General features: G+C 40.4%; 3 protein-coding genes across 3 annotated transcripts; 1 reads left to right on the top strand and 2 right to left on the bottom strand.

Annotated features, from left to right (window-relative positions):
* Positions 1–684: 684 nt before the first annotated feature.
* On the bottom strand, positions 685–2,806 carry p2ry11 (purinergic receptor P2Y11). Its single transcript, XM_058654652.1, has 2 exons — positions 2,673–2,806; positions 685–1,734 (listed from the first exon to the last, which is right to left on the bottom strand). Exon 2 carries the CDS (start codon positions 1,695–1,697, stop codon positions 753–755), a length of 945 nt encoding a protein of 314 aa, XP_058510635.1. The 5' UTR covers positions 1,698–1,734; positions 2,673–2,806; the 3' UTR covers positions 685–752.
* A 1,473-nt stretch (positions 2,807–4,279) lies between these two features.
* ppan (peter pan homolog) lies at positions 4,280–9,140 on the bottom strand. Its single transcript, XM_058654650.1, has 12 exons — positions 8,935–9,140; positions 8,637–8,807; positions 8,315–8,416; positions 7,719–7,769; positions 7,359–7,529; positions 7,061–7,137; positions 6,471–6,578; positions 6,242–6,365; positions 6,079–6,157; positions 5,753–5,882; positions 4,945–5,099; positions 4,280–4,860 (listed from the first exon to the last, which is right to left on the bottom strand). The coding sequence occupies exons 1-12, from the start codon at positions 8,947–8,949 to the stop codon at positions 4,478–4,480; spliced, it is 1,566 nt and encodes a 521-aa protein (XP_058510633.1). The 5' UTR covers positions 8,950–9,140; the 3' UTR covers positions 4,280–4,477.
* Positions 9,141–12,173: 3,033 nt separating this feature from the next.
* On the top strand, positions 12,174–18,890 carry LOC131475582 (angiopoietin-related protein 2-like). The gene is made up of 7 exons (XM_058653804.1): positions 12,174–12,486; positions 13,653–14,150; positions 14,540–14,680; positions 14,787–14,994; positions 16,391–16,584; positions 16,904–17,174; positions 18,560–18,890. Exons 2-7 carry the CDS (start codon positions 13,671–13,673, stop codon positions 18,742–18,744), a joined length of 1,479 nt encoding a protein of 492 aa, XP_058509787.1. The 5' UTR covers positions 12,174–12,486; positions 13,653–13,670; the 3' UTR covers positions 18,745–18,890.
* Positions 18,891–18,968: the final 78 nt, after the last annotated feature.

Raw genomic sequence — 18,968 nt, 5'->3', positions numbered from 1 at the left:
AATAAAAGCTAAAATTATGTGATTCTGTTTTTGTTATATTCAGTTTAAAATATAATTCAGATAGTTTGAACTGATACCTCTCACTGCACAAACACGTTTATAATAATAAATATTGGTGAATGAATATATATATATATATGTATGTATGTATGTATGTGTGTGTGTGTGTGTGTATATGTATGTATGTATATGTGTGTATATGTATATATATATATATATATATATATATATGTATATATGTATGTGTATATATATATAACCCTAACCCACCCTATTCATTTATTATACTGAATGCAACTTGGCAATTGTTCCTGCTGATTAAGTATCTTTAAAGTACTTCTTCCTCCTCCTTTCCAGCAGAAAAATGTATACAGATACAGACACTGGATACTTGACCCTTCCCGTTCCCCACTGTCACTGTGGCACGTTTTACATGATTTTACTGTAGGAACTGAGAAGATCTACAATTTCCTACTGTAAAATATACATTAAAAGTCTTTAATAGTCTTTCGCTGGAGGCTTTCACTCAAATCTTGACATGCACATAGAAAAAAATTCTTAAAAACCTTTTTTTTCAAATACTCCTTTTGTACTTATTTGTGTAACTAAATAAAAGTAAATAACACATTTGGAGTCAGACAGAAAGGATGACAATCAAAGTATTTTACATGGAGTGTCATTTTATTATGTTAAAAAAGGCAAAAAAAATGTCAATAACAGATTTTTTCAAAATATAAAAAGGACGTGCAGCTCTACTTTCTCATCACTATGCTGTTGTTGTCCTTTGAGTTTTTACTACAACAACAACAAGCCACTCTAATACTGTCAAACAAAGCCATGTAAAGGACAGGGTGGATGCACATGTTGAGCGTGGCCAGGCCCTTTGACACTTGGTACATGTTATAAACCCAGCAGGCGGACGTGGACAGATCATGGATCCTCTGATACAAGTGATACATCTGAAACACGTGGTAGGGCAAGAAGGACACGGCATAGAGTGCAATCACGGACATTACCAACAGCGCCACCTTGCGTTTCTCCAGCCTGGTTATGCTGACACTTTTGCACACCGTGCAGATCACCACGCAGTACGAAACGAAGGTCACCACGAAGGGCACGAGGCAGCCAAACACGGCCAGAAACACTTTATACTTGAAGTGGGCGACTTCGTCTCCGGGATTCTGGTCGCAGAAGGAAACGCACAGGACCTTCTTCGTGTGGGCATTCTGGCAAACGGAGGCGAACTTCAACGCGGGGCAGGAAATGCAACCGACGACAATCCAGATGCCGACACTGGCGGCTTTGGCGTGGGCCGGCTTCACGTGGGAGCGGGCGAAGAAGGGCCACGCGAGGGCCACGCACCGGTTCACGCTTATCGCCATGATGAGGAAGATGCTCGCGTAGAGGTTGCACGTGAAAAGGAACCTCTCGATTTTGCAGGCGGCGGCGCCGAACATCCAGTTTTTCCCCAGCGAATAGTAGGCGATGAGCAGAGGCAGCGTGAGGATGTAGAGCAGGTCGCTGACGGCCAGGTTACACGACAAGACGACACCGGTGTGCCAGTTCCTCCTCCCTCTGACCACCAGGAGCCACAGGGCAAACAGGTTTCCCGCCAGGGCCACGATGAACTCCACCCCGTACACCGAGGGCAACAGCGCCATCTGAAACCTCTCGCACTCGGAGAAGTTGTTCACCATCTTGGTTCCTCTCGCGCACGTTTTAATCCTGCAATGTCTGTAATTGAAGCAAAAGAAGGTTTCATGCTGCGTTCCATTAAAAGTCGGAAGTCGGAGGCTGTTCACGCCGCACGAGTTTACGCAAACTTGACAGCGGCCAGACTTTACTCAAAAGGGAGGAGACAATGATCATATCGCTATATACTGCGTTTACTGTGTTCCTGCGAAGTTAGGGAAAAACTCATTCCGGGCTAGCTCTTGTTAGCAATACCGCTCCAAAAAAATGCTCCACACCAGAGGTCTCAAACTCGTGGCCCCCCCATCAATTTCATGTGGCCCGCAACTTAATATAAAGTTATTTGTGTATGTTTGTGTATTAATAGATTGGTTTTGCATCATAAATCCGTTAATACTGTGAACTATTTATCGTTAAATATATAAAGTACCAGAAAATGACTTTGGTAGAAGTTGAAGTCATGTTTTCTTATAATATTACTTAAGTATAAAGTATATGACATTCACTGTACTTAAGTATCAAAAATAATTTTCTGATATAAAATGTACTTAAGTTTTAGAAGTAAAAGTATTGAATAAGTGAGGAGTTAGGATTGAGCCACGGCGGCTCAGTGGTGGGGCGACTTGTCTTTCAAAAGGAAGGTTGTGCTCCTGGCTCTGCTCGTCTACATGTGTCCACACGCTTTGTCCACACTCTGTCCAGCTGTTGACCGCCCTAAATTCCACACACTGTCTCTTTAATGTTCACTCCATGTTCATATACATATTTTAAGTGATTTTTAGAATTTCACTGCTTATTTTAACTCAACTGAGATTAAATAATCCTCAACTGCAACATTTACACAGTGCAGTGTATAAACACATGTGCACATATGTGCTCAAACAAAATAAAGGTAGAGCCTCATCAGTAAAAAAGAGAAAAGTAGTTATAATGTAGTGGTAGACACAAGAGAAGCACACATTAAAAAATGTTTCACTTACCGATGAGCAGATCTGTCACGAACTGAAGCGAGATATAAAAATCTAAAAGTGAAATCCGCTCCTTCTTCTTCTTGTATTGAAGTCGGTCAATACAAAAAAAACCCTCAAAGTTCCGCTTCTGCATCTGCAAAAAAAAAAAAAAATGTCGCAAGACACAGAAGCAGAACTGTGATGTTTGCCCACACGCGCTGGGTATAATTAGAAGTGTTGGTTGCAGAGCATGATTCAGCTGGAGAGAGTGCGTTCATGCGTTCATGTGTTCATGTGTTCAACACTGTCACGGATCATCAAACCACGCCTCTAACGACTGAGCACAGCACAGTGGATTAGTTTGACATTATAAATAGAAAAGAAAACGTGCTGTTTTTACCATGTATTTAACCTGGTTTTCAGAAAATCATCTTTTTTCAGTTGTTGCTCCCTGTTTTTAATAAATGACAGTGTCAGCTCGAGGTGTATGATTAGAAAAGTATTATCCAATACAATTTAAAAAAAAAACAGCAGTTGACCAAAGTGTTGTACAATATTAAAAACATAGAGCTGCAACTAACCGATTGTTTTCATAACCGATTAATCGAGTAATTGGTTGGTCCATAAAATGTTGATCAGTGTTATTCAAACCTGGAGAGGATGATGTTCTCAAATGTCTTGTTTTGTCCAAAACCCCAAAACTATTCTGCTTTAAAGAGACCAGAAAATATTCACATTTAAGAAGCTGAAAAATTAGGTTTTTTAATACCTTCGAAACACTCAAACCGATGAATCGATTGTCAAAATAGTAAGTAATCGAGTAACTGTTTTAGCCCTATAAAAATAACTAAATGGATGTGAAAACAAACATAAATAAAAGGATAAATTCCTTACACTGATCATATACCCACCTCGAAAAACTTTTTTTTTTAGATCCGAGATAACTGCAGACAGGAAGTTGCAAACCGAACAACAAACTTAGATAAACCACCTTATGTCAGCTGAGACTTAATATCACTTGTCGACATATAGTTTTGAAGATTTGCTTTTTTACGGTGGCTCTAGTTTTGCAGGGAAATGTATAAAGTGTTTTATTTTTAAGTCTTAGCTGACATAAGATGACAGTGGTTTATTTAAGAGTGTAACTTCCTGTCTGCAGTTATCTCAGATCTAAAAAGGTGAGTATATGATCAGTGTAAAGAAAATTATGAGTAGATATTTTTTAACCTTGCCCTAACCCACAAATACAAATGACTTGTCACCATCATTTAAATTCTTTTATATTTCTGTAGACAAATGTATATAACCCTCCATGATATTTATACATCCAGTTACGAACTGATCAAAATAGTAATACGTTTTCAATTCAAACATTATACGTGAACATTGTGCTCCATTTACCAAAGAAAACATTAAAGCTGATTAATTTTAGTTTGTGCACAAGACGCTTGAGAACATGATTTCCCCACTAAGTAAACACTTTAAGTTTCCCGATTAGTGGATTAATTGTGAAAATAGGCTTTTCAGCCTTAATTCTGTTTTCTGTGCATAATAGAATTATGTCATTGACACATAACTTGAATTAATTAATACAAATATGAGCAACAGCATTCTTTTCATTCACTGAGCTGAAAAGATGATTTTTAAACAATTTATTAAAACAAGTACATTTTCAGTATTAACTCACACTGTGTGAAAAATATAGCACTTTATTTTGTTAGTTCCTCTGCTGATTTTCAGCAAAATAAGTCTCTCACACACAACCATCACTGGCATTGATGGTGAAGTGGATGTTTGCTGCCACCTGGTGGCGAGTCCAGACAGAAGACGCGGCATCAACCTTTTCCCTTTCTCTGTTTGAAACCTTTCTTCTTGAAGCCCGGCATGGCCCTCTGACCTTTAGGCCTGAAGTGTCCGTCCTTGTTTTTATTCCCACCAAATGTCTTTTTGCTCTCAAATTTCTTCTTCCCGCCAAATTTATTATCTCGATCGCCAGGTTTTCTAGCACCGAATGCCTTTCCTCCGGGCTTCATTTTCTTTCCAAATGGTTTCTCCCTGTCCCCGGACATATTCCGTCCTGTCCCCGGTTTGTCCCCGTATCGTCCTCCTGGACCAGTTCTCTTTGGAGATCTGGTGTCTCCATCTCTGGACATTTTCCTCTTCTTCACAAATCCTTGTGGCTTCTCTGAGCTCCGCCTCTTCTTGGCAGGGAACATGTCTGCAAAAAAAAAAACACAAGACTTAGTCGATCCTTCAAAATAAGACGCAACATAACGTTTTTATGACACTTTGTTTTATTCACCTTCATCTGGCTCCTCTCCGACGGCCTGTCTGTAATATTCCGCCTCATCATCAGATTCAACAGCAGCGGTCTGACCCTCCGGCAGCCCAGGATTCTCCACCTCGCTGTCCTCTTCTTCAGCCTCTTTCTTCTTTATGCCCTCCAGACTCTTCTTTCTGTTAGGGGAGAAAAAAAAGAGGTTAACCACAAATCACCACCCCAATGGTTGTTTACTTTCACCGTCAATTTCTTCTAGAATCATAAACGTTGAAGTCGAAGGTTTATTGACAGACGGTGAATAAATGACCCATAACTGTATAACTGCATTTAGACCAATCAGTGCACGGCAGGTTGACGTTGCGCATTTTTCCTGGTTATGACTTCACGAGTCGAGCTGGTGGAAACAAGCCATATGTCGCTCGAGCCACTACGATAAAATAATATCAATAAGCCAATTACACAGGGCCAAGTTCAGGCACTTTACTTGAATGTTTGCTGAATGACTGCCCTAATTCAGTGATGCGCCTGGGAAAAGGAGGAGTCCTATGTTTGTTATAATTTGTGGTCTCACCATTAGATGTCACAAATTCATACACACTGGACCTTTAAAAAGACAAAACATGCCACTGTGACTATTGGCCACCCAAATATGTGCGCTGAAGTTAAGTTTATAATAACACAGCCATCTTGACGTTTGACCGCTGAAATTTTAACCATTGACATCAAATTCTGTATTTTTGCTTAAAGACATTGTGTTTGTAAGAATGAGAGGGACAGACGGGACAAAACGGCGGTCACTCCTCATGTGGTTAAACGATCTTCCGCTTACTTGTTCTCTTCTCGTTTGTCTTTCTTCTGAGCGACGTTCTGCGCCTGCTTCTTCTTCCGAACCGCCTTCTCCTTCATCTGAGCCTCTTTCCTGCTCAGGATCTCCTGTATTTCCTCCTCAGTCTTGGAAACTGTAAAAAAACCACAACAGCAAGCAAAGTTCCTAATGAAGAACAGTTTGTGCCGAGAGCAGAGGAAATCAAACGATCTCTGGATGCATCAGTAAGCGTTTACTTTTAGAGTAGAAATCATAAAGAATTTCATACTTCATTTTGTCATCATACACACAAGAAGAAAATGCAGTGGAATGATTCACAAGAGACTCACTTAAAGAATGATAGAGGACGTCTCCTTCTCCCATGCCCTCTTGGATCTTCATCAGCTGCAGAGTCATGCGAGGACCAATCTGAGAACAAAGACCTGAACTTAGATTCCACCGCGGAAAACACATCAAAATCCAACTCTCAAAAACAATTTAACTTCTGCTCACCTCAGTCAAGCGGACGGCGCTCTGCTGCGACGCCATGTTGCCCCTGCCGGAGTAAACCTGCGGCAGCTCGGTGATGTTGTGCTCGCCGTCTTGTTCCGCCTCGCTCTCCGACAGGTTCGCGCCCCTGAGAAGTGGACAAAAACACACACCTGTCAGAACACAACGACACCATAATAACGGACACGCGTGCAGCCGCAGATAAAAGGTCAAAGGTGAAGCTCAAACTTACTTCATCAGCAGCTCGCTGATGTCCTCGAGCTTGCTCATGTTGGGGAATCGCTCCTGCATCAGCTTCTTCACTCCGCGGCTCATGCCGACAGGAACGACCTTCAGGCTGCTGCGGAGTCAGAACCACATCATTTGGGTCAGTTTGGCGTCAGATTAATAAACTGCAGGAATACGGTGATGATCGTGTAGAGGGGCTCATCAGTGCGTTTACTTTGAACTTAAATCACTGAACAGTCAAGTCCTGGTTGGTCATCATCTGAGCCCCAAACAGTCAAAACATGATCAAAATTCTGTTTGTTTAAAGAATTTAAATCACACTTAACACTTGTTTGCTGCTCTTTTTGCTCACAGCTGATAAAGTGGGTTTAGTCCGGCATTACAGATTCAGTCACATTCAGAATGTTCTCCATAACACTCTGGCTTAAGTTAATAGTGTGGATGTAGCATTAAATCATAGTCGAGCAACTGTTTTTAAAGTTGTGCCACCAGACTTGTTCCATTGAGCAAATGCAGCCCTTTACACTTATCTTTAAGACATGGTGCTAAAAATGATGATAATCCTCACCACTGACGGTAAACCATTTTACTTACTAGTGTCTGAATTCGATTTCCTCCGTCTCTGGGTTGTAATTCACCAGCACACACCTCTTGATGTTGTTGAGGCTAATCTATAAACAAACAAATCCATATTTCATCACAAGGATTCAGACTTGTCCATTTAAAAAGAGACGTGATGAGACTTTTAGGCCTTTTAAAAATATCAGAAAGCGTTTACTTTTGAAGAATCTTCAGGTGAATTCAGAAGACTATACTTTCATCATGTCAACAAGGCTTAAAAACTCCAGGTTTTTATTCGTCATGAAGCCGATAACGTTCCAGAAAAACTCACTTTGTGCACGTTGATGGACGGGAACATGTTTTGGAACATGGTGGCCATGAGTTTGACGTGCATGCCGTCGCACCCAAAGTTATTGAGGACGAGCAGTGGATGATGGGTGAACTGCTGTTCGTGCATCCTGTGCTTCTTCAGAGTTGAAACCACGTCTTTGACGAGAGAGTACTGAAATACAAAAACATCAAGAGTTCTTATATTAGATGGAAAAAAGAGGTTGCAGTTCAAAAATGACCGGGCAGTTTGGGCAAATCAGTACGTTTACTTTGAAAAAACATCATTCAAAAGTCACATAATTAAATGTCATCATTTGTGCCCATGTGTTTTCTTTTCCATGTTTACACAGTATTTATTTACCTTGAGCACTCGGAAGTGAAGCGTGGGACCTTTAGGAAGCCGAGCGAGTCTCTGAAAGAAAGAAGATATGCATCGTTATAGACAGGCGAAACATTTAAGCTGCAACAGCAGGCCTCTCCTGAAACTAATCATCCAACCCAGATAAACTGGAAACTGCCGTCTGGAGTGGATCTGTAGTTTTGCTGCCATTTTTTGTCACATATCCAAAATCCAAAAATCCAAAATACAATTTTATCTAGGTTTCTAACTTTTAAAATCCTAAATATGTCATTAAATGCCAGAACATTTTAATTGTCATTTCCAAAACCTTGATATGCTGGCGTTCTCAAACGTCTTGCTTCATCCACAAACTGAAATGATTGAGTTTTAATGATTCATCTGTTGCATGGAGCAAAGAAACCAGATGATATTCACTTTGGAAGATGAAAAACCAGTTTACTTATCATCTTATTTACTTATAATCAAAATAGTTGGTGATTAATTTAAAATAAAAACATAGAAGTCCTCCATTGTAATCTCTAACCTTGAAGTAGCAGTCAGTAACAGTGTCAGAAAGCTTGGTGAGCCCTGGTTTAGCATGTACGACGTGGTCTCACCATGTTGACGGTGGTCTGGGTTTTGCTGAAGATCATGAAGTGCGTCACCCCCAGTGGCCCCGCGATGGAGACAAAATCTTTGAGCACGTTCTTCTTCCTCACCTGTTAAACAACAGGCAACGATCAAAGTTAACCTTTATGTCACAAGTTGGGCAAAATACTTGTGTTGGAGTTTAACGCGTGTTAATCGTGGCGCTCATGACTTCCAGCGACGAAGAGTCCCTCTTCCAAGTATCGTGTAACATCCCGAATAAAAACGCAAAAAAATCCCGAGTAGATTCGAGCCCTGCTACAACTGTACAGTGAAAAAGTAAAGACTCACCTTCAGAGACTCTGCAGTGAAAGGAGCCATGACTCTCCTCACGTCCAGGATGAGCTGAGCCACGTTTTTCCCGATTTGACCACGGTGAAAGACGAAGGAGTGGGGGACGGCTCCATACGTCTGCTCGGCCAAGTTGTTGGCTGACGTTCGGGATTTCTTCTGGTTCTTGGTCTGCGAACGCGACACAAAACAAAAACAATAAGACTTCAAGAAAAAATGTGACACATCGAACACGTTTTTTTTTTTTTTACAGCTAGCAGCTAATGCTAGGTGTGTAGCTACGTTCGTAGTCACCTACCTTTGACTTCCCCATAGTTCAACACGACGTAGATCGCGTGACAAACAAAAGTAGCATCAAAAGTGATGCTGTGGATTTTCTACGCACAATAAATTGCGCTCATAATGACGCGAATCATTTTTGTTTAAATAAAAACGACTGGGATGAGAGTCAACGAGACACCATCCACATGTGTCGTCTGTCTGCCTATGTGTGTATCACTTATATTGACCGTGTGCCACATGAAAATGCCTCGAAATGGTTCCGAGCTCACCCGGACTTACCGGAAATGCGTAAACGTATTTAGAGAACATACAACAAACTGCTTTATTAGTAAAAAGAAAAACAACAACAACAAATAACATAATTAACAAATAGCAATATATATATGATATTATAATTATAACCCTAACTCTTACTATTATGGTCGATGAATACTAAATTTAAAGTGAGCGAAGCGGAAGTTCTGAGTCTATAAAATATTGACTGTTGCCCTCAGGTGGTCACAGTGAGAAACTGCAACACCACGTGTTGGCATATCACTACTATCTACTACTGTATAACTCGTCAACTATTTTGATAATCGATTATTAGGATTTTAGACTTGTTGTTGTTGTTGTTGTTGTTGTTGTTTCTAAGAGAGCAAAAGTCTAATAGTATATATTCATTTTTAAGAATGAGTAGCGTAATTAATTTCAATCATGATTTTATGTTTATGTTGTTTTAATATTGCTATACTCTTTCATGGATGTTCACAAACTGCTTTGAAACCGTTTTAAATCCCAACAGGGGTGTTGGGATGTTTATTAAAAACGTTCCTGCTTTGTTATCTCTGCTCTGTTAATTGTTTCTTATTAAACACTTTGGATGGCCTCACTGAAAAAAAATAAAAGTAATATTAAGCCCTGTAACATGCAATTTAGTCATAAATGCCACTTAGTATATTGCTGTGTAAAAAGTAGGCAACATATATACAGTAGTGTTGTAGTCAAGACCACCTAAACCGAGACCAAGTCGAGACCAAGACCACAGTGTATTAAGACCAAGACAAGACCAAGACTTTGAGGGGTCCAGACCGAGACAAGACTGAGACCAGTAAAAGTTGGACGTGGTCCCAGCCGTCTCCGTTAGCAGAATTAACACATTGCGCTGTGTTTTCTTTTGGAGGTATTTATGCACAAAAAGTCTTTGTGGTTCAGGTAACCACATCTTATTATAGATGAGTTGGCTGACATCTTCTCACGGCCTCTTCTCCTGTCACTCACATGCACTTTTGTGGGGGGGCGTGTGAAAGGGGGCGGGAGGGGTGACAGCCTCAAATGGTAAATGAGTCAAGTTATAGGTTGTACCCAAAGCAATATGATTTATGCAACAAGTTAATCCAAAAATGCACAGGCAATTTATTGATATCCCCACAGTTGTAGTCTTGACCGGTCTTGAAAAAAATCCAGAGTCCGTTTTGTCCGAGACTGAGACAAGACCGAGTAAAAATGCAGTCGATTCCGAGACTAGACCGAGACCTTCAAAAAGTGGTCTCAACACTAATATACAGTATATATAGCAAAATAAGATAAAAGAGGGGGTTAACTTTTTGTACATGATAACATTCCATCAATCTATGAATGTTACGGACTTACAAATTAAGGAGATATTTGTAGAAATACACCAAATGTATGAAACAAATGTTTTTTTTGTTCATCTGTCTGTTAAACACAGAACTTCCTGTTTTACCTGCATTAAAACCAGCTGAATGAACGATAAAGTTTCATGTATTTATATGCAGCAAAATCACAATTACATGAACCAACGTTTTTATCACATACAGTTGTGATAGCGCATTAAATCCTGCCTTTATCTAAATGTTCCACTTCCATGTGAATATAAGGAAATGCATAAATAATAATAACATAGTCTGTGTCAAATCATCTGTGGTGAGTTCACGGCTCTGTGCTGTGTGATGATTGATTTTGGAAAATGAATGAGTATCTCATGCAGGTATCCTGTCAGAAAGTTGGTCTAAGTATCAGCGCTTCATCGTCTAAAACATCATTGTGACACAAACTAAGATGAATGAACAACTGTTTTATACAATTGCTCTCGTCACTGTGACTTGAATGAAACGTTTTGTGCAACAGGCCCCAGTATTTTTTACTGCACCAATGTAAGAAAATGAAGTATTCTTGTTGTTGTAGTTCTTCTTTATGACCAGCAGATGACAGCAAAAACACCTCGTCTCTCAGGAGCATCGAGGAAGATGCTGTCAGCAGAACTCAGCTCAACAGTCATGCAGCTGATTTCTCCAAACACCAGTTTTAGAATGAGTGAATACAATGAATATAATGGAATAAAAGAGCCTGGAAAGTTCTATTAGTTGCACACAGAGAGAGTGTGGGTTTGACTCACACACACACACACACACACACACACACACTCACACACGCTGTGTCATGTAAATCAGTCGGCTTGTGCAAAAACCACAGAAAAAAAACTTCCTCCTCATCACCGATGGAAATACTTGCTGACGCCCGTGTTTGGGCGTTTTCATAAAGGCAGCAAAGCAGAATCTTTGAAACACATTTAAAAAAAATTGTTGTGGTTGCCATGGTATCACACACACACACACACACACACACACACAAAAGACAGTCACTGCATTTTGAACTAAATATTTGAATTTCAATAAATTTCAGCAAAAATAATTGTTGTTTACGTAAAAATAAATAAATAAACTAATAAAAAGAAGTATGTGTTTTAGTTTTAGAAAAGAGCGATTTGTAAAAACTTGTTGATTCATAATTAGGAGAATGTATTTGTTGTTAAATTGTGTGGTGATTTTGTGGATGAGTTGGACCAGTGATTCCCAAAGTCTGGGTCAGGACCCACAGGTGGGTCGTGGGAGATTCTTTTTGGGTCCCTAAACAAATATGTGGAAAAGATTTATGTGTGTATATTTTGAATAACATGGATACAATTTAAAATTTTTATTAAATTTTCCAAACATCTCTGGGAAAGTATTGGTTTACCCATTGAAAATGATATTCGTTTTTACACATATGGCTGTGAATTAGTTGCTACATTTTGCGAAATAGTTCATGTTGTGATGTAAGAGTTCAAAAAACCATGAACAAGATGATTTAATTAGACAATTTACCAAAAGCACCGTGTTATGTAAACCACAGCAACTCAGTGATATAGGAGTTTGTGTCGGGGCATCGGGTTAATGACAGAGGGAGGAGACGTCAGGATTTCTGCACCCAGTCACACAACAAGTGCTGGGAGGCGGCACCGTTTGGACAGTTAGTAATTAGTTGTCTCCGTCCTCAGAGATCCTGGGACAAACGTACTCCCTGGGGACAAGGAAGGAGGTGGAAGACATTTCAGTTTTTACTTAAAATTAAGCCGCAACCTGAATTTATTTGCTTTTGAAACGAGACCAAGACATTTGGAAGAAGACGCTCATTAACGTGAGCGTCTAATGATGTGATTTTTAAAATCTGTGCATCCTGGAAGATTTTTTATTTATTTTTTTTAACCTCAAAGCGAAGACGTCCAAAACACTCTCCGGGTTCCACGGTGAGTAATGAATGATCTCTCTATACAATATCCTCTTCTTTAATATAAATACCCTTGAACTGGTCATTATACTATACATGTACAGTATATACTCAGTTGGTTCCAGGAATCATGTGACCTTCTCCTGCAGGTTGTGTCAAAATAAGACGTTCAAAATGTGGATTTCTACAGTTTTTCAATGAGAACATTGCAGATGTTTGTCGGTGTCGACTTGTATGGACTCATGTTTATGGTATTGACCGTGGCTGGATGAGGTTGGATGAGGTTGGATGTGGTTGGATGTGGAGCTGACCCGTCTGTTGACTGTGAGATGGAGGTGTGTGTTGACACTGGCTGGATTGTGTTGACTGTTCACCCATCACTGTTGACCTCCAGCCAGTGGAGGAAACGTGTGTGTGTGTGTGTGTGTGTGTGTGCTCTGACTTTGTGAGGAAACATCTGGTGAAGAACCCACAACACACACACACACACACACACACACACACACACACACGAGCACACCAAAGTGTGTGTTTTTGTATGAAAGTGTCATAAATGTTCCTAAACAACTTATCCTCACTCTACTACTATTATTATTAAGGCTACTATTATGGTTACATTTCATTTCATTCAATCATTTTAATTATACGTGTAAAAATACATTTTAAGTTACATTTCTATTATTAAATATGAAACAATATAGATATTAATCTAAACTATTCTAACAACTGGAAATCCTTTTTAAAACACTTAATGTTTTAATTATTTAAATATGTTTAGTGATACAATATATAGTTTGCATTTGCTTTTACTGTATTAACATGTTTTTGATAAAATGATTTAATATAAGCATGTTTTCTTCTGTAAATTTAAATTACATTATAAGTTATTAATAGTTAAAAGTTGTTTTTTTTTTAAAGTAAAAAAAAAATATTTTGGGGTGTTGCCGTTTTATAAGAGATAATTTTTCTGACGTCATCAGTGGGTAGATTATTACCAAAATTGAATGAACTCAAACTTCGGTGATCGCCTACCCATCATACATTTGTTTAAACTGATCTGTCAAAAACTGTAGACAGGAAGTTGAAGGACACACACCAGTGAAAACATAACGTCCTTGGTGGACGTAACAATGTCATTGTCCTTCCTGCAGTTCTTCTAACCGTGTCCTCTCCTTCACGTCTAAGGTGTCTTCACACAAATTCATGGAGAAGACACTGACCATAGGTCTGACTCTTTTTCTCACACTCTGCGTGGACGTCCCAGCAGCTGGAGGACGGAAGGATGGAGCGGACGTGGACAACAGTCAGAAACGTTCATCGCGATCCTCGGGTACACATGGAGGCCGCTGCTCCTACACCTTCATCGTCCCACAGCAGAAGCTGACTGGAGCTCTGTGTCTCAACACGCAGTCCGCTGCCGCAAACGCCTTCAACCAGTCTGAGGTGGCAGTGCTGCGGGCGGAGCTCAGGAGACAGCAGGAGCAGCTGGAGAAACTGCGGGGTCAACTGGACCAGGAGGGGGCCCTCGTCATGGAGGTACGAGCCCTGCGCAAGGAGAGCAACACCATGAATTCTCGCATCACCCAGCTCTACGCGCAGCTGCTGAACGAAGTCATCAACAAGAAGGACCAGGCCCTTGAGCAGCGGAGGGTGGAGAACCTCCTGTTGAACGCCTCTACACAGGTGAGTGGAGACCTCCATCCATCCTTCTTCTACCGCTTTATCCTCCACATGAGGGTCGCGGGGTCCCATCACAGGACATTCACTCTCACATTCACACCAATCAATTTTGGGCTGTCCCACTTTGCCTACTCCTGAGTGCAGACTGCTGATGTTTGATTCATGTCCAACTGCTAATCTGTGCTGCCTGGTCCCAGTTCTTAATGTTGCTGGTGAACATCCCTTCACCCTTTCCTTCCAAGTGTGTTTGAGAACCTATGCTGCTTTTATTTAGCAATAAAAGCCCCCAGGTCCACTTTGCCTTGGACTACCAAAGTGCCTTGAAAAGCCCCTTTTCATGTCATCTTCATCAAACTCCCCCTTTGTCTCTTCTGGTCGGTGGATCATCTCAGGCACTGCAGGTGTCCAGTTATTACAGGGAGCTGGAGAAGAAATATGGAGCCCTCACGTCCATGATGAGCTCCCAGAACCAGTTCATTGCTCGCCTGGAGAAGCAGTGCCAGTGCAGGGACTCCAGCCACCAGTCCTCCGTGGTAGGGATCAAATCACAGACTCCAGATTGCGAAAGAAAAACAATGTCTCCTGGTTTTGTACAAAAGAGCTGAGGATGTTTTGTTGTTTCTGTGTCGGTTTGGACAGGTGGTGACTGAACCGCCAAAAATCCAGCCCAACGTACATCGTAATTACAGCTCTGAAGCCAACGAAATGACCAATGATGTTCAAAGGGACCAAAGTGCTCCTCCACAGCAGCAGGAAACTACAGGCAGAGTTCATTCCCTGCCCAGAACTACAGCCAACACTCCGACTGACCCCCCTTTCATTAGTTTCCCTGTCACAAAGACTCCAGGTACGTCTTTGGTCGTCTTTTAAAAGGGTTTGTAGAGAATCAATGAACTATCCAAATCATACAGAAGCAAAATGTCAAATGAGGCAGACCTTTGCAACCACTTATGCTGCAGAGGTGAGGAAATGAGGTTGATGGTTAACCATATCCTGGTTAAGAATGAGGTCATGTGTGAGAACAAATTCTGTTTTTTTTTCTTCCTATCCTTTCATCTATGTGATCTGCTGCCGGGCAGAAAAGTCTTCTTCCTCAAATACACGTACGCTTTAAAAGATGTAGACATGACACGTGTGACGCAACAAGTCAAACGGTCACATTCAGTCATGATTATACACTAAATATCATGTGTTTCCTTCAGCAGAAAAGTAAAAAATAATGCGGTTTGTATTCTAATACGTATGTGAGTCGGTAAGTAAGTAGGTAATTATGTTAGTAAATAAATAAGTACTTCCTTATGTATGTATTAAGTATGTAACTAAGCTAAATGTTGGAGATTAACACGTGTTTTCTGGATTTTTAAGTCTTGTAGTGGAAAAACATGGCACTTTTCTCTAGAGTTTGAAGACAGGCGAGAAGATGACAAACCTTCCGTCAAGAGTTATTTCACAGCTCTGATAAACAGCACAGGCTGATGTCAGTGACCCGCTGGCAGACACCCTCTCAACGGGAATGTAAACATGTGTAAACAATGTCGAGAACAGCTCTTATCAGAGCAGAGGCGGCTTTATAATGAACATACACACACAAACAAGCACAGTGACCACACTGCAAATACAAACCTGCTCAGCTGGAATGTCTGCCATGACAAAGAAGAGCATTTAAATAGTTAAAACAAGACTAATATGTGTGTGTGTGTGACTCAACGGCGCGCAGAAGGGCTCTGATGAATGAATGTGTGTGTTACGCACTCTCTTTTAGGAACAGTCTCTGAGGTTGTTATCACTCAAGAATCCCCCTCACCCCCCTGCACCTCTGTGTATACATGTTCTCCTCAGGGATCACTCTATCTCTGTGACACGAGACAATAAACATGTGTCGGGAAAACATTCTTGAGCAGATAAACTGAAGCCGCAGTGATGAAGTGAATCTCCCTGACTCCAAAATAAACAAAATTCCCAAAACTGGTGTTTTTTTTCCTGAGGCCAAAAAAAGTGACAAAGCTTCAATTAAATTCAGTCCAGCCGCAGCCTATGGTCAATTGGAAGGACATTGGGCTTGCCAATGGAGGGTCAGCAGTTCAAATGTCCCTGAGCAAGGATATTTTCTCTAATGTATAAACAGGAACAGTTCATGTAAACATAGTTTTGCAAAAACACATTTACTTGCATACATGTCATAATGTTACAAATCTGTATATTGTCATTTGCAGTAGTTATATACATGTTTTCTCGTGATTCAGGACCGTGGCGGGACTGTCAGGGTGTGCTGGAGTCAGGTGAGACCACCAGTGGGATTTACCTGCTCCGCCCACAGAGCGCTAACCGCCTAATGCAGGCCTGGTGTGATCAGAGTCAGGCTCAGGGAGGCTGGACCGTCGTCCAGAGGAGACAGGACGGGTCGGTCAACTTTTTCAGGACGTGGGAGCAGTACAAGGTGATTTCACCCATTAAGAATGACACACTTCCCCTTTACCGAGGAGCCAAACAGGGCCTTCCCTCTTTCCTTCCTTTTATTTGCTTTAACAATTGTACCTTTAGCTATCTTGCTACGCCGATGTCCAATCCAGCTGCCTCTCTCCCCGTGGTTCTCAGTATTTTTGATGAATTTGGATCCTATTCAGGTTATAAACTTAATTTCCACAAAAACTCTCTGGCCAAAAGTATTCCCCTTTAAGTATGCTACAGATGGATTTAAATATTTGGGGGTGTTTATAACTAATCCGAGAAACACTGGTCTCTCTGGTGTTTTACAGCAAGGTTTTGGAAACCTGGACGGAGAGTACTGGCTCGGCCTGGAGCATCTCTACTGGCTGACCAAACAGGCTAACTACAAGCTGCGGGTGGCTCTGGAGGACTGGCAGGGCCGCCACGTGTTTGCCGAGTATGACAGCTTCCGCCTGGAGCCGGAGACTGACTGGTACCGGCTGCGGCTGGGACAGTACCACGGCAACGCGGGGGACTCGCTCTCGTGGCACAACAACAAGGCCTTCACCACTCTGGACCGAGACAAGGACAGCTACACAGGTTTACTCAGCTTCTGTTTTGGTGTCTGTCGCTGTTTGCAAAGTGTCTTGATTCCAGAAGGATTCTTCTGATTGGAATTAACAAGTCCATCGTTTACATGGACACAATAATGAATTGATTGTGACACGATCAGCCAAAAGAGACGATTTCCTCCACGTCTGTGTGACTCTTTCTCCCAAACAAACTCAGTTGCTTTCACAATCTTTTCACAAGTCCTGATTCTAAAATGTGGTGCTGAGTATTTCTTTCTCTGTGAAGCCCCAATCAATTTCAACTTTATTCTCATAAAATTACAACTTTTTTCTCATAATATTAAAACTTTATTCTTGAAAGATTACGACTTTATTCTCAAAATATTACAACTTTATTCTCGATATTTTACAAATTTTGTTCTCGAAATATTACGACTTTATTCTCATGATGTTACGACTTTATTCTCATGATGTTACGACTTTATTCTCATAAAATTACGACTTTATTCTCGTAAGACTTTATTCTTGAAAGATTACGACTTTATTCCCAAAATATTACAACTTTATTCTCGATATTTTACAACTTTATTCTCGAAATATTACGACTTTATTCTCATAAAATGATGACTTTATTCTCATAAAATGATGACTTTATTCTCATAAAATTACGACTTAATTCTCATAATATTATGACTTTATTCTCATAATATTGCTACTTTATTCTCATAATATTATGACTTTATTCTCATGATGTTACGACTTTATTCTCATAAAATTACGACTTTATTCTCGTAAGACTTTATTCTTGAAAGATTACAACTTTATTCTCAAAATATTACAACTTTATTCTCGATATTTTACAACTTTATTCTCGAAATATTACGACTTTATTCTCATAAAATGATGACTTTATTCTCATAATATTGCGACTTTATTCTCATAATATTATGACTTTATTCTCATGATGTTACGACTTTATTCTCATAAAATTACGACTTTATTCTCGTAAGACTTTATTCTTGAAAGATTACGACTTTATTCTCATAATATTATGACTTTATTCTCATAAAATGACGGCTTTATTCTCATAATATTGCAACTTTATTCTCATAATATTATGACTTTATTCTCATATTAACACTTTATTTATTGGGACTTTATTCTTTTCATGTTCACGTTTCAGAACGTGGTGAACTGATATTAAATGGAACGCAGCAATATTTCCACACATAAATGAAGGCATAAAACATGTCCTCCAGACCTTCCGCAACTGATTCGTGCTGCATGGGAGGGGAAAAACAAAAGCAAATTGGGTCCCTTGCACCATGCGGTGTGCAGTTAATGCAGCTTCTGTTGTCATAGTGACTTTTCCTGTGACTCACTGCTTGTTATCTTCTTCTTGTCTGTTGCCAGGCAACTGTGCGCACTACCAGAAGGGAGGCTGGTGGTACCACATGTGTGCTCACTCCAACCTGAACGGCGTGTGGTACCGAGGCGGACACTACCGCAGCCGCTACCAGGACGGGGTCTACTGGGCCGAGTTCCACGGGGGGTCGTACTCGCTGAAGCAAGTTTCCATGATGATAAAACCTGTATAACATAGAGCTGTGATGTCTGTTTAATAAAAATGTGTCTTTACATGGTGACTGAAAGCCACTCAGTGTCACGTGTATCGACTAACATTTGTTAGTGGGGGGAAGTTACCGTCTTTGTTTTGCAATTTCCTGACGACATTTTCCAATTTGCCAAGTACTTTTTTTTTTTTTTTTTAAATAAAACTGTACCAAATTAGCTGGTGTATGAGAGTTATTTTGTTTTGTTT

Source organism: Solea solea, chromosome 16, assembly GCF_958295425.1.
Source record: "Solea solea chromosome 16, fSolSol10.1, whole genome shotgun sequence".
NCBI classification, from domain to species: domain Eukaryota; kingdom Metazoa; phylum Chordata; class Actinopteri; order Pleuronectiformes; family Soleidae; genus Solea; species Solea solea.
This window is presented reverse-complemented; position numbering and strand designations above follow the sequence as displayed.

Excerpts from the sequence above, each read along its gene's own strand:
- p2ry11 (XM_058654652.1), bottom strand. The coding sequence starts at position 1,697 with ATGGTGAACAACTTCTCCGAGTGCGAGAGGTTTCAGATGGCGCTGTTG.
- LOC131475582 (XM_058653804.1), top strand. The coding sequence starts at position 13,671 with ATGGAGAAGACACTGACCATAGGTCTGACTCTTTTTCTCACACTCTGC. Across the intron at positions 14,995-16,390 it reads CCCTGTCACAAAGACTCCAG|GACCGTGGCGGGACTGTCAG; the intron begins GTACGTCTTTGG and ends CTCGTGATTCAG. Across the intron at positions 16,585-16,903 it reads GGACGTGGGAGCAGTACAAG|CAAGGTTTTGGAAACCTGGA; the intron begins GTGATTTCACCC and ends GGTGTTTTACAG.
- ppan (XM_058654650.1), bottom strand. Across the intron at positions 8,417-8,636 it reads TCACTGCAGAGTCTCTGAAG|GTGAGGAAGAAGAACGTGCT; the intron begins GTGAGTCTTTAC and ends GTTGTTTAACAG. Across the intron at positions 7,138-7,358 it reads CGTCCATCAACGTGCACAAA|ATTAGCCTCAACAACATCAA; the intron begins GTGAGTTTTTCT and ends GTTTGTTTATAG.